Raw genomic sequence first — 14322 nt, forward strand, 5'->3', positions numbered from 1 at the left:
GCAAGGTGTATTGTGCTGATAATCAGATGGAATCCGAGGTGCAGGATTCACAGTACCACGAGGATCTGCGTGCCTGGAGGCAGCTGGGGAAGTGTGACTCTTCGCTCGTGCGGAAGGTGAAGTTCATTCTGTGGATGTGATAGTAAGAATAGTGCTTTTACCCACCAGGAACATACGTTCATTAACTCGGAGGTGATGTTCGTGTGGGTATAAAAGGGCTTCGGGCTCGCTAGAGGAGGCTTCTGTGTCTCTTTTTCTGCTGTATATCTCGGAATACGATGTCTTCGGCGTCGCTCGAGCAGGTGTTGGTAGCGGATGCTAATCTGTCTATGCAGACAGGATACGCGGCAGGTGCGCGATGTGGCGCCTCTTGCTATGCTGTTTCACGTCCGCAATTGTTGATTTGATGTACGCAGTTGCGATGCTGTCTCTGGTGACATACGATTACCGTAGGGAACCATCTTTCAGGTGTGATAGTGACGAAGCTGAACGTGTAGGGAACGTTCAGTGCTTCGTTTTGATCTCGAGGTGTGTACGCGGCTGTTCATTAAATGGAAGTGCTGTTGAATAACGAGTAGCATGTATAGGTTGAGTTTATATGGGTGAGATCGCTGTTGCTTCTGCACAGATTCTCGGAAATCGAACTGTTTTGATAGAGCAAGAAAATGACATTTACTACCGGAGCGTACATGCTTGTGAGCCACTTTATGGGACGTCAGCATGGTCGATCACTCACTGATTGAACGGGCCGTACCTTGCTAGCTCCGCTACCTTGGAATTGTCTTTGTGGTGTAAGCGTCTGGACTACGTAGCAGGTTTGATAACTTACTCGAAAGCTTTGTAGGTTCACTGCAGGTACTTTCCATTATAAAGTACTTCAACTATACACGCCTTAACTCGAGGACTCTGAACCAGTGATGGACACAAACAATCCCTTCCCGAGTAGTGTGAGTTGTTCCACCCGTTTACACGTGCGGATTTATAGTGACCAAGATGTTTCTTAGGCGTAAGTGCGCTTGTAATGCAGTTCAACTAACCCTCTCATGCACATCTATGCAGATGTGAGGACCAGTAGCGATTTAACTTGCTTCATGGTTGATTTTTGAACGTGTCGTTTGATAGGCTTTCCTTTGTTTTCGACGACTCAAATAGCCTGTATCATTATCAACATCATCTTACAAGGTATTTTCAAGTATCAAATGGACTTTACACCCACCTCACATTGTATTGTGCTGTCAACACAGGCATGTTGTCTGTGCGCATCTACGTGCTTTTTGGGAGGTCGGCTGCAGTTCTACTCGCTCTTGGATCCTGTTTCGTTATTGCGCAACTGTTGAAGATCGGGTTCAATAGCTGGTTTCTCTCATCGGGACCGACTTCACTATGTGAGTTTATTAAACGCTCGCACGTCTCATTTACACTTTGAAAATAACCTTCTGTCAGACGAGTTTGGCTTCCTTAGCATCAATTTCTGCGTTCAAGACGTGCCGGTGAACCGCGTCTGGACCTACCTAGCAGATGGAACTACGATGCTCGTGTTTGAGATCATATTATGTGCATTTGCGCTGCGATATGCATTCAAGAGCCTCGAAGATCCGTTCTGGAAATCTCCAACGCGCTCGGTGGTGAGCCTCGGCTCGGTAATTGTGCGGGATAACTTGGTGTACTTCTTTATGTGAGTACCTGCCCACGACTTGACCTTTGAAAGGCTGATAACAAAACTAGTGCTTTAGTCAATACAGTTCTTATCGCGGTCTACGACTCACCTAACGTAGTGATTGTAAGTACTCGATTTTTAGTGATATTCAGCACGCTCACTGCCCGTCAAGTCGGTCGCCTACAGCTGCATTAGCCTGATCTGCCTAACCATCCTATGGGCCCTCGTCGGACCATGGATGATTATCAGCCTGCGCAAAAGTTATAACAGAGACATTGAGGAAGTGACTCCGAACGAACATGAGCTCACTACTGTGGCGTTCGTCACCCCGGCCACACCCGTGGAAAGCTATGTAGAGGTTTAACAGGGATTTGCACGTTGTGTGAATGGCCGGCATATACTTCGTATCCGTAGAATACGTAATTATGCGCTTGGAGCTTTATGAGTTTCAGCCATTCTAGGTTTTGTTTTCTAGCCATCTCCTATTTTGTACCAGTAGATATACACTAACAGTTCAGTTTCTTGTTTATATTCGGCCTGGGGCTATTGGTGTGTCTGCTTTACGATCCAAAACCCAATTCAGAATTGCATTCGGATGAATATCTCTGCCTCTGATATTGGTAATGACATGGGGTATTGATACGAGCGTTTCGCGAGGCAATGCTGTGCCTGGAGCAAGTTTAATGAAGGAGCACTTGCAGCATGTATATGCTTCGACGACCAAATATTGACCAATTTAAAGCTCCTTAGACGGACGTGTGCTCGTACCGTCGCTGTTGTGCTGAGAAGTTGATATATTTTGGGACGGTACTTCTGCATCTGAAATTATACGTGATCATACCAAATGGCTCTAGCGTAAGAGTCAGTCCGGAGACAATGGGACATGAATCATTAGCGCTTGGTTTAATCACGGACATGTCTCTAACGTGTCGGATGATCCTGTGCCGCCTCTGTCGAGCATTCGTTTCGATGAGTAAGTGAACACGCAGCCCCCTTACTCCGTACGCTTGTTTGTACACGGGTACCAGAAGATCATGAAGCGTTCCACAGACGTGTAGCTCAATGAGTCATTTGAAGAGGGGATATGATGGTACCTGACGGGGAAGACAAAACCATGTGGGTCGTGCGAGCTGCAGCGCCACTATCGAAGCAATCGCAACAAATGGAGCGATCAGCGACGACACGTTTCGTCCCCTTCAGAGATAAGCGCCTGTTAAGCGCCAATTCCAACCCGAGCCCACGGTAGCTTTGTGAAGATCTGCGCCACAGCCATCGTTACAACCTTGGCTCATGACCACCATTCCTTTCCTCTCTCTTACACCGGACCTACTCCCGTTGGTGAGGCAGGTCTATATCTTCCAATGCCACTGGTCCACTGATCCACGCCATGTTCCCTTCATTTAGGGTGCATCATGTTATGCCATTTTTTGCTCAATAGACACCTTCAAACATGTTCATCTCGGTTGCAATGGCATATAACGCCCAGCCAGTGATCGGGTTATTCATACCAACACGTGTAAGCATACCCTTTTGAGGTTTAGCAAGAGTTATAAGAGCACGATTGACATGCAGTGCGTTCCCCGCTTTACGGCACCTTTCTTATGAATTCGCGTTGAACAAGTTTCGAAGAACCTAGCCAATCGATATTGACAGTTTTGCGCAGCATACATGGCGCGGATCAAAACAAACACTGTCATAATAGTTGAATGGCTACATCCCAACACCCAGGAAAGCGACAGTGGGGCGCTTCATGGGAGACAATTCTCCACAAACGGAAAAAGGGTTTGGTAAGTGCCCAGTCGCCAGGGACGACGGGCGCTAGAGTTAAGGGTCAAGGCACCACCGTGCTTACGGCTTGCCTCGAACAACTGCAGATAAAAGGTCTCCCTCCCCCATAAATCCCGTTCACCTCAAGAACAGCCTCCCAAGCTGTCGTCTAGTAACGATGGCCTCAAACTTAGCCGAACAACAACTCGAAGAAGTGGTGGAGGATTTTCTATCTACCGACTACATGCTGGGTGAGCTCGCTGTGACTACAAGATTTTCATACCCATGTTGACCGTCCTTTCAAAGTTGCCGTTACGACCATGGTTGTGTATGACTATGGTGCGTTAGGTCCTCCGTATTATGCTGTGGATATGTTTGATTCCCGACGAGCAGTACTGCAGTTTCCGCTTGAGGTGCGTGCTCGACAAAATCATCTGTGCATCTCGTCTGAGCAGAGTGTGTCGCTTGCGCAGTTTGAGCTCATTTGGGTAAGTTGTATTATGGTTGATGTATGAAGTCCGTCGCAACCTTTTGCAGAGGAGAAAGTTTTCGTCGACAACACTAGCATATGTAATAGTACGAGGTCTCGGTCAACAACCGGTCTTGGATACTATTGCTAATAGATACGGATGTTTCAGCTCCGCTATCTCGGGCTAGCCTACACAGCGTGAGCGTTCAACACTTGTGATATGCGCTCGATAAACTTAGCAGGATACTTTCAGGTCTCAAATATGTAAGCGAGGTAATCTTGGTGTACCACGGAAAGCTAACAGTTGTGTGTAGTATTCAACTTCAGCGTGCCTTTGTCAAGTAAAGTGCGTTCCCTCTCATATATTACCCTATTGAGCATCGCTGACATTCGTCTGATACTGCTAGAGGTCAGTGATACTAGCGCTTTTGACTTACCTTCACCAACGTTCTACAACACAGCTGTAAGTCTTATCGCGCTAAGGACAGAGAATGCCACACCCACCGTTGTTTTCCGTTTAGGTTTCGCTCTGTACGCACTCGAGAACGTTGGACCAATAATCATCTTCTTCATCTTACAAGGTGAAACTCACAACGCGACCCAAGAAGCTCAGCTAACGTATTATTATAGGGATGATCTCCATTCGCATATACGTCCTTTTCGGACGAGAGAAGAAGCCTCTATTCGTCCTTGCTGTGTTTTTCGTAGTATCTCAGGGCGTCAACATCGCGTTATCGGCTCTCCTGTTGAAAGTCGCGGTCGGCTCTGCAGGTGAGTGGCCTGAATAGTGCCAGACTCGGAGGGTAAGACTAGACGGGCTCATCTCATCACTTATGTCATGCAGTGGAATCTGGGTTCCTTAGTTTCGATGTGTGTACCAATGGTAGCATCCCGAATATTCAGTGGCTATACCCCACGAGCGGCTCTATCTTGATCGTGTACGAAGCTATTATCTGCGGGTTCGCAGTCCGATATGCATTTAAGAATCTTGGGTCGTACGCTTGGAAGAATCCTGTTTCTTGTTTCAATACTCTTATGGCGATAATCGTTCGGGATAACTTGGTATACTTCTTCATGTGAGCGGACTCTCTCGTTACTCACATATCTATCTGAGAAGCTTTACGTTGCAGCGTGTTCTTTCAAGCTCTGGTCAACGTCTTAGCGGGCACAAGTAAGCTAGAGGTAAGCGAATATGCCAGCGCACGCTCGTGACCTCACTTACGACGTTTCGTTGAAGTCCCTTGCTCTTAGCTGCTTGGACGGCGCGCTTCTGACCATCGTCCTCGCCATGGTAGGACCATGGATGATAATAAGCCTCAGGAAGAACTACGAAAGAGACGTCAATGGTGATGTTTCTGAGGCTCACGAACTCTCTCCGGTTGCATTTGTTACCCCTGATAGCCGCCCAGATGGAGATGATGAAGTTTAGCGCTCCACACCGAGAATAAGCGATGCATGTACTGTACAGCACGCGGTTTGCTGGGATCGCACATATGGCCTACGGGGATCTCGTTCTGGCCATCATGCAGGCGTGTGTGGGTCGTAAGCTAGAATAGGATGATGGATGACGCGAGTGAAGAAAAGCCTTGCTAGTTCAGGCTGCCGGTGTAGTAGCCAGAGACAAATGTTAGCTGGATCCAGGTCAGCAGTACGCCTAAAGGGACTTGCGTAAATGTTGAAGGCAATCGATTATGCCGTATCGAGGGATTCAAGCAAGCGTTAGTAGTCTGGTGATACCATGACGGGCCTGCCATGACATGAGAGGGATCAGCGCTTGCACAACCAGAACACTGTTGGATGTCGAAGCGTGGGTGGCGGTCTGGTCGACCCGCAAGACGCGGGAAGGCCATGACATCCCCGAGCATCCTTGATAGATGCGCACTTTGTGGTTGCACCAGGGCCTTATCGATTGACCTTGCTTGGATTGCTAAGTGAGGATCTTCGGGATGCACAGTCGGTCGATGCAAAGTGGTGCCGAGAAAGTGCTACGCAAGAATTAGATTGCTTAGAAGATAACTGATATGTAAAGAGACGAGACAACATGAGGTGGGATGGATTAGGGCGTAGAGGTCACATAATACAATTGCCAGTGACGGACGGTCATATTCTAGATGAGAGGTCATTTCGTACACGCTACCGAATGTGAAAGACGTACGCACGCACCCCAGCAATGATGACGGCACCCGTCTACATCCTCACCAACGACGCAGTCCACCCATAATACCCCCTCCGAGTCGAAACTCTGAAACGCGCGAGAATGAAAAAGCAAGACCCACTTAGACATGTAAAACCCGCCTGCCTGAGACATCGCGAATAGTACGAACCCAATATTCACTGCCGCGCCGAGTACCAAAATCACCGCGAACGTAATCCGCGATCGTCACAAGTTAGTGCGCGGCGGCTTCTTCCACAGGTCGTATTCCGCGTGAGCGCCGAGGCCGGGCGGGCCTGGGCGGCTGAGCGTAATAGACGAACAACGAAATTGGATAAGCGCGTATGTGTCGGAGGCATCCAAAGAGATGTATGTGGGTCCAGGGGAGAAGGCGACGTTGAAGAAAGTGTAGATGCCGCTGAGATCGTAGATTGGTACGCAGATGCAGCTCTTAGTACAGCATGAAGCGGAAAAAAGGCTACCAAAGACAGACAGTGACCAAGTTAGCGCTGGAGTTGTTCAGGTGTTTCTCCCTATTCAAGATGGGTAAATGCATACTTCCAGGATGACAGAGGTATGCGCCACCGGGTTGACTAGCAACTTGGTACCGCACGTCCGAAAGCTTGATGCCGGGGTTGTAGAGCGAGGGCCATTAGATGTCGGCGTCATTGTATCGGGGCATGACTATGACTCATCCGAGTGTTTGGAAGATGCCATAGAGGCCAGTCACGGAGAACGTTGGAGGGCGCCAACTCAGCCTGCTGGCGACGGCACCGTGGTCGAACAACGGCCCGTGTCAGAGCATCTGCATCAACGCTCAGCCAATGGAGGCAAGCCCCTGTCAGTTGTTTTCCCACGCTTCCTCCGTCGAATCGTTGCAAGAGCCTCCAAGTCTCGGTTGAAGTCCTCATTCCACAAGCCTCTGCAGTACCTAGCGTCTCAGGTCTGTAACCTGTCATTGATTTGAGTAGCTGTAGTGAATATTTCGACTCAAGCACCTTATATATAATCCCCCAACTAATGTTGTTCATAAGTATGGCATATACACTTTGTGTACACTGGTACTAAGAACCATGACTGGAATTCTATCATGCAGAACATTTAGGGTAATATATCCTCTACATCAGCTTGGGAAACGCTCTCTCTAGCAAATTGTATGCTAGAAATTTGGTGTGCACTCTCCGATGCTTCGTCTGCCCTCCTGTCGTAACTCGTTCTCAGGTTGATGACCATCCACGGTCCAATCATACAGAGCATAACGTTCTGGAGCACGTTGTTGACCCCATTGTACACTGCAGATCCCTGTATAGCTGCTCAGTATATGTGATTAAATTACTAAAGCACGTGCACGTTGATATTCCTGACCTGAGCAGCTGAAGATTCGTTTACAGCATTAACAGCCATGGTTAAGAATGCCCTACAGACAGCTCTTAGTTATTTGTCGCTTGTCCAATAATGAAACGGTGTACATACAGGAAGAAGTACACCAGGTTATCCCGAAGTATGACGTTTATCAGAACGTTCACCGAGCGTTTTGGATCAGTCCAAAATGCGGTAGGCAAATGTCTGATCACATAGCGTATAGCAAATCCACACACGACAGTTTCATATACGATCAGGGCTAAGTCGTCCACTGGATAGGACCATTCCTCCGTTGGAGAAACCCCATAGGTGCACCAGTGGAAGCCTTCGATACTTTGTTCCACTGTGTGAAAAAGTTCATGTCACAACGAGAACTCAAATTCAAGTCATAATCATTAATAGTAACGCACCGGAGAGGCGAAGTTGTATTGCGATATTCATGCAAATAATTGCAACGTTGACGCCCTGAGTAATGATGAAGAATGCTATGAGAACAAGTAGAACCTTCCTGGACTTCTCGAAAAGCACAAACACCCGCATAGCCAGCATTCCTGTAAGAGATTGTCAATTCATTGTTGATGTCATAGAAGGGCTTAGGTGAACCTTGAAGCAGAATTATGACTATCATTATTGCCACTTCAGTACAAACAAATAGGGAGAAACCTGCAGACACGGTAATTGTCAGTGTACCGCTTACATAGCCAGCTGATTTGGGTTTACAGCTGAAGTGGGTGGCCGGATCGGACATTGTGTCTCAATATATGGGATTGGTGTCTACTAAGAGCCACATACCTCTGCGTGCGAATTTCAATACAAGCTGAATATCTGGTCCAAAGGAGAGACCACTTACTCGATTGGATAGTGGTAGAGTGAAACTCCTGACTACATTATTATCAGGAGTTAACACCTACGGTAGAAAACACTGATAACATACTCATTACCATCCTACATCGCCCTCAGTTAGTAGCCTATAACTTTTAGGTCTGTTTATCAGTCCCTTACACCGCAATAGCCAGACCGAAATAGCGAAGCTGTAAGGTTCCATAATGTTTTAGGATAAGTGTATGCCAAACCAACGGGGTTTCACATACTGTTATATACACCACAGATGAGAGTGTCAATCTTTTCTTCTGTATAACATGAGCGACCGGAGAAGGTTCGAGAAGAGGTGATTTCTTACCCATATAGTCTCAACCTGATGTCAAAAACATAAGTGAAATGCACGACGAAAGCTGAACGTAAGTACCTCGAGCGTAAAGTTAAGTGCTGGTAATGACATTGATCATGCAGGTGAATTGATGAAGAGATCCAGTACATACCATAGTCATATATCACCAGGACCGTAGCAGAAACTAGACGGTAGGTCAGAAGACATAGTATCCCAGTGTTTTGAAACAGAGATCACTCACCTACTGTATAGTATAGTACCAATCGTTCGCGAAGCTCTTGTTCAACTGTATCCGGTGACATTGGAGGAACGTAGCGGAAGGTGAACGTAAGGGAACACGATATCACCTGTATTATACATCCAAGAAAAAAACTAAAAATAGAATATCAAGAAACAGCTATGGTGGAGTATGCTATGTGGAGTTGTAGGGAGCACAGATTTGGCTGCATCTGTGATCTCGGGACATGACCAAATGGTACTTATACTGGACCAGCAAGCATTCAGATTGATATTCAACTTACAATTTGGCCGCCTCCTCTCTTCTCTTCGATATCATCTTGGGATTATTCTGAATGCGATTATGTCTATACACTACATGTTGAAAGTTAGCTGAACATAATAGTGACATAAAGTTATGTCGCTTACGAGCTTGCTATGCGTGTTGGTAATACATCAACAAGTGGAGACTGTGGGAGGTCATGAGTTCATCATATCCAAAGATACGGGCTATCTCTCCATAGCGAGATTCTTCGCACAGCATCTATACCAGTATTGGGCTTGATGCCCTTCTCTGGGACTTGGCGACCTACGTCCATTGGTGGTAGCACCTGGTGGCACAGAGGTGCCTATAATTCACAAACTGAAGATGGATCGAGAAAATACTAAAGCGAGTGCCTTACACTTTTGGCACTGTCAAAGCGTCTCGCTAACGAAAGTGATAAACTTAGCCCCTGTCTCTAAATGCTTCCACGCGCCAGTACATCGATCCGACTCCTTGCCAACTCCCCCAACTCAGAGTCGGAGTGTTTTCTGTGGCCTCGTTCTTCTTTTCAACCCGAAAACCCTAGAATTTATTTTGATGCTGCCATCGATTACTAAGGTTCAGTCGCCATCTGACCTTTTGACCAAGGACGCGTCGCAATAGGGAGCAGATCACCAAAAGACCCAGTGATTCTGACTCGGCCTGCGAGCATCCTTTGCTGGCAGATATGTGTTTAGCACTAAACAGTTGAACATGACCAGGTTCGTTGTTTTCTAATGGATCCAGGCACACTTTCAGCCCATGCGTCTTGCAAAGCTCTGTAAACCCATTGCGCAGCTGTGCATCCAAATTGGAAACCCTCCGCGAAGCTAGGAGGCTTGGTGGCTTACGGATCTCCCGTAGAAGCAGTTACGGACCACTTGTACTCCTACTTATAGATACAGCTCGCAGGTTAACTGACTAGAAGCCGGCCAGCGAGACCGAGGGATGTTGCAACGTTACGCGAGCTGCCAGTATGTGGACAAACTTTCCCCACTTTCTTTGCTACGTTGAGTCGCTTCTCAGTTATTGACGAGAACCAAACCATTGGCATCTCCAAGGATGTTTGCTTCTGAGGTAAGTATCTCGGAAATATTGCTGACAGCGCTTACAATTGTATGTAGGTTGATCTAATCATAGAACGTAGAAGACTGCTGGAAGATGCCGCTATCTTGGCTTCTTTTTGATGACCGTCGAATGGTTCCTGACGCAGACGGCCTTACCACAGATGCACTCCACTCTGTTCACGCCATCACTCCACAGGCCCTAAACTTTGTGTACTGGAAAAGACAGAACATATACTTCCATGACACTCGTCAAATTCGTATCGACCGAGAAGAGATACCATCAGCGAATGTGCTTTCGACTTTACCACTTCCGCCGGGTCGTACAATCTCAGGCCTAAGATGCGGATACTTGCGTGCAGGGACTCTCCAGATCATATCTGGAATATGACCAAATGTATGTAGAAAGCAGAGACTCGATGCACTCTCACGAGCATTGCCCTGATCAGTGCCAAGCTGACTGGTTAACTAGCTTGGGCAAAAGAAGCCGATAGGTCAAGACTTGGTCTCAAGATATATATGTCAGCACCAGCTTTTATTTACTGTACTTGCTGACGCCGCAGTCGCTGGCAGCTGATAATGGCATGGAAGATGTGGACAGGAAGATGCGAGCAATTATTACGCAGAATGTTAGTGAGAACGTGCAAGCTGTCGCGCAGAGGAGCCTACTCTTGGGCCCGTTAATATGAATAACCTTTCCAGTAATGCGGTAGACTCTCACGAAGCGCGCAAGTCCGCCGAACCTTCGCAATTGTCATGTGCTAAATAAAACCCTCTCCAAACTGCTTATATGAGGTTACGGTCTGCCCTTTACTCCAAAAACTCTTGTCTGCTTCTTCAACGCACTAGTAATGTCGTCTACTTCCATCGACCAAGAACTTGCATTATGGGCGGCGGAGTCATTGCTGGAGGAGTATGCGATGGGTACGTGATCTGATGCATAAATCATAAAATGTACCTGAACATCTGTTCAATCGTTGGCAGTCGCCGCGTCGGCTCTAGTATACTATGACTACCGTGAGCCTTTTCGATGGAACGTTATCCGTGACGCTGATTATGAATCTCGACGGATGATGCTTTCCTCAGTGTCAAACCTTTCACTAGAGGTACATATCTGTTGTATCTGTTTTCAGCCCTCATCCTAACTCGATGCACCCGCAGATAGATCTAATCTGGGTGAGCCAAGAATCTGATGAAGAATCACCAATGTGCTCATCATTTTAGACTAAGAAGCTCTCGTGGGCCACTGTCGTATATGCTATTGTACGGGTAATAGTTATTCCGTGCAGTGTGAAGCTGAGAAGCTAGGTTCTATAACGCAGTTACGCTATCTTGGACTTGCGATTCCTGCGTGAGTGGCATTTCACCTTACCATCTTTGAAGAGAGAATTAACGAACAGGGATTGACGGCATTTTCAGCTTGTACTTGGGTGACTGCCAAAAGTATCTATAGCAAGAAAATTGTTGACATCGCCCTAGTTTTCAACCACACCACCATGCCACCATCCGGTAGAGTGTGTACCCTATACACGATCAAAGTTTGCATCAAAGCTAATCTGGAACGTTTTCACATTGAAGAGGTAAATGGCTCTCTTTGATTAAGTGACTTTGAGTTGTGTGCCGACTACTTTGGCTAGCTGTAAGCATGCACCGCTGATGTTGACACCGATATGTACTTACGTGATCGTGGTGTAGGCCTCTCTACATGGGTAGCACTTCAAATATGCGTTACAGGCAATATGTTTCTTCTGCAAGGTTTGTATCTCATTGAGAATATAATACTGCACTGATGCTGCATTGTGCAGGAATGATGACCCTACGAGTATATGTACTGCTGGGCAGATCAACAAAGGCTCTCATAATTCTGCTTTTACTATTCACTGCCGTACAGGGTCTTAATATTTCCGCAACCTTTGTTCTAATTGCAGGCATGACTAATGAATTCGGTGAGCTCTATCTATGGACTGCGATCAGGACACTCACATATCTTCTTTGCACAAAGCTGGTATCGGCTTACCAGGGCTGTACTTTTGTGACATCGGTTTCCCGCCGTCCCTTGGTTGGATAAACCCAGCAAGCAGTTCGGTGCTGATTGTATACGAAGGCGTGCTTTGCGGACTTGTCCTGTGGTACGCTTCGAGGCACCTTTGGGAGGCCTTTTGTCGTAGCCCAGGCCGAGCAGCCAACACACTGGCGTCCGTCATCCTGCGCGACAACCTCATCTACTTCTTCCTGTACGCCATGTAAACCGTTACTCTTGCAAAGCTGACGGTTTAGTTCTAGGGCTCTGCTATCCATGTTTCTGAGCGCCCTGAACCAAGTTCCGAGCATAACGGTCGTAAGAGAACCCTTCTTTTGCTCAGATATAATTTCATCGCTAACTAATGCAACAGTCACTCGCGTATAACTGCCTTGACGACATATTCCAGACTTTTCTGTTCAGTATGGTTGGTCCATGGATGGTCATTTCTCTTAGGAAGAGTTACGAACGGAGCCTCTCTGAAGGGGATTCTCAAGCGTACGAGCTAAGTACTGTTGCGTTTACGTCTGCCATACGCCAACCAGAGCACGGGTTTGCATCGGTACAGGATGGGAAATGTGCGGTTATTGATAAATTGTAATCGGCGCCGAGATTTTGCGTAGCCTATGTTTATAATACGCCAGGTACCAAAATAATTCTGAGATGGTTTATTGCCTGGTGCTCGTACATATTGAGCATGTCCAACCTATTTACAATACATGTATACCCCGAGAGAGCCATCTGGCATGTGTCATGGCGCACACAATATGGGTTGTTACATTCCCAGCTGCTGCTATGGCCAGAGTAGCGCTTGGACCATGTGGCTGGTTGGACTTGTACGTGCTTGGGTACGCAAAAGCGCTTGGACTTCTGCGCCTTGCATCGTGACTCTCGCGCGCTTAGACTGGTTTATTCGCACCGGGAGTCGCGCACTGCTGCAAGTCCAAGCTGTGAGGCGCGCACATGCTCGAGCGTCCATGTTGTGTTGACGGGCACTGTGCGCTTTGGCGTCCTGTAGGTATATAAAGACTCTGAATGGTACCCCGGAATGTATGTTCGTCCGTCTTCTCTGGCTTCAGAGCTCTTCCGCATCGATGCTCCCGACTTTCTGGCTCTTCTCCGTCCCTGTCTCTGGCTTTGGAACATTTCTCGGGTTCGGCCCTTGGATTTTCTTCGCGAACATGAAAGCTGCCTGGCGCTTCATCAAGAGGACGGTGCGTACGTCTCCGGGAAACAAGAAGACGCTAGCGGTGCCTACTCCGCCAGTCGCTGATCGACATGCTTCCGTCCCTTGTGTACCTATTTTTGTGAGTTTGTGGACTAAAGATTGTTGGAAGTGAGAACGAGAAGGACTGATGATGGTTTCAGACACCGGTCGGGAGAAATGCGTTGGAAATTACTTCTGCTAGTGACCAATGTCGTGATGGCTCTGATATTCTGACGAAGGCTGTGGATCCTTCCTCGTCACAGGATCAGGGGACGAACCAGACCTCTGCTTCTTCCGCTGGCGAAGCCACTAACAGCACTGAGGGAACTGACACCGATGTAGAAGAATACGCTACTGCTAGTGAGACTCCTCACGGGGATAATGAAGCGCTTGCTCACGAGCGTGGACCAGACGATTCTAAGGCGACGGTGGAGGACTTTGAAGCAGGGCTCGAACGCTTTAGGCTAAAGCTTAGGCGTGTTTCAGATGAAGTGGACCGTATCAAGGCTGCTCGCGAACGTGCTGTTGCTCGGGCTGGAAAGCGTCCTTATGGCTCTCAGAGGTAATGTTGCGGTGAAGAGCAAATATTTTGAATCTCAGAAAGGTCTCTATGCGGTTTTCGAGTATGTTAAGTATGCTGAAATGTGAACACTATGCCTACGAAACCTACTTGTGAGATGGTCACAGTACGAAACGATGACAGAAGGATGAAACGTTTAACGAGCGTCGGTACGTCATCTAGTTCCGGCGTTCACGTTCAATGAACGAACAGCGGCGACTGAGTGGGTGAGTCATTGAAAGTGAGGTGATGTGTCCGTAAAGCCCGAAGACTTGCGGCTGAGTGATGCGCTGAGCAGCGCCTTGTGGTCGACGTCGATGACATGGAGCATGTTCTTGAGGAGATCGGACGATCGGAGGACCCGTCGGAGGTTTTGT

General features: G+C 47.6%; 4 protein-coding genes across 4 annotated transcripts; 3 read left to right on the forward strand and 1 right to left on the reverse strand.

The window, feature by feature from the left end:
• Nucleotides 1-278: 278 nt before the first annotated feature.
• Nucleotides 279-2021, forward strand: CONPUDRAFT_74392 (uncharacterized protein; the record flags this gene model as incomplete). The annotated part of the gene is made up of 10 exons (XM_007772307.1): nucleotides 279-351; nucleotides 417-468; nucleotides 498-528; nucleotides 629-695; nucleotides 986-1006; nucleotides 1123-1182; nucleotides 1245-1385; nucleotides 1444-1675; nucleotides 1726-1780; nucleotides 1830-2021. 10 exons carry the CDS (start codon nucleotides 279-281, stop codon nucleotides 2019-2021), a joined length of 924 nt encoding a protein of 307 aa, XP_007770497.1.
• Nucleotides 2022-3602: 1581 nt separating this feature from the next.
• On the forward strand, nucleotides 3603-5322 carry CONPUDRAFT_155519 (uncharacterized protein; the record flags this gene model as incomplete). The annotated part of the gene is made up of 13 exons (XM_007772390.1): nucleotides 3603-3675; nucleotides 3731-3763; nucleotides 3818-3837; nucleotides 3898-3912; nucleotides 4063-4091; nucleotides 4147-4157; nucleotides 4208-4234; nucleotides 4301-4356; nucleotides 4415-4424; nucleotides 4524-4664; nucleotides 4738-4969; nucleotides 5024-5075; nucleotides 5131-5322. The coding sequence occupies 13 exons, from the start codon at nucleotides 3603-3605 to the stop codon at nucleotides 5320-5322; spliced, it is 891 nt and encodes a 296-aa protein (XP_007770580.1).
• A 1824-nt stretch (nucleotides 5323-7146) lies between these two features.
• CONPUDRAFT_74394 (uncharacterized protein) lies at nucleotides 7147-9390 on the reverse strand (the record flags this gene model as incomplete). Its single annotated transcript, XM_007772308.1, has 15 exons — nucleotides 7147-7347; nucleotides 7382-7418; nucleotides 7519-7750; nucleotides 7818-7958; nucleotides 8200-8232; nucleotides 8258-8289; nucleotides 8410-8438; nucleotides 8588-8602; nucleotides 8654-8673; nucleotides 8727-8759; nucleotides 8817-8922; nucleotides 9011-9059; nucleotides 9097-9159; nucleotides 9221-9261; nucleotides 9331-9390. The coding sequence occupies 15 exons, from the start codon at nucleotides 9388-9390 to the stop codon at nucleotides 7147-7149; spliced, it is 1092 nt and encodes a 363-aa protein (XP_007770498.1).
• A 1620-nt stretch (nucleotides 9391-11010) lies between these two features.
• Nucleotides 11011-12780, forward strand: CONPUDRAFT_74395 (uncharacterized protein; the record flags this gene model as incomplete). The annotated part of the gene is made up of 14 exons (XM_007772309.1): nucleotides 11011-11083; nucleotides 11144-11176; nucleotides 11246-11265; nucleotides 11321-11335; nucleotides 11384-11422; nucleotides 11449-11510; nucleotides 11613-11673; nucleotides 11797-11798; nucleotides 11855-11914; nucleotides 11965-11981; nucleotides 12088-12105; nucleotides 12162-12393; nucleotides 12443-12497; nucleotides 12553-12780. The coding sequence occupies 14 exons, from the start codon at nucleotides 11011-11013 to the stop codon at nucleotides 12778-12780; spliced, it is 915 nt and encodes a 304-aa protein (XP_007770499.1).
• Nucleotides 12781-14322: the final 1542 nt, after the last annotated feature.

The sequence above is a fragment of the Coniophora puteana genome, assembly GCF_000271625.1.
Source record: "Coniophora puteana RWD-64-598 SS2 unplaced genomic scaffold CONPUscaffold_9, whole genome shotgun sequence".
Classification (NCBI taxonomy): domain Eukaryota; kingdom Fungi; phylum Basidiomycota; class Agaricomycetes; order Boletales; family Coniophoraceae; genus Coniophora; species Coniophora puteana.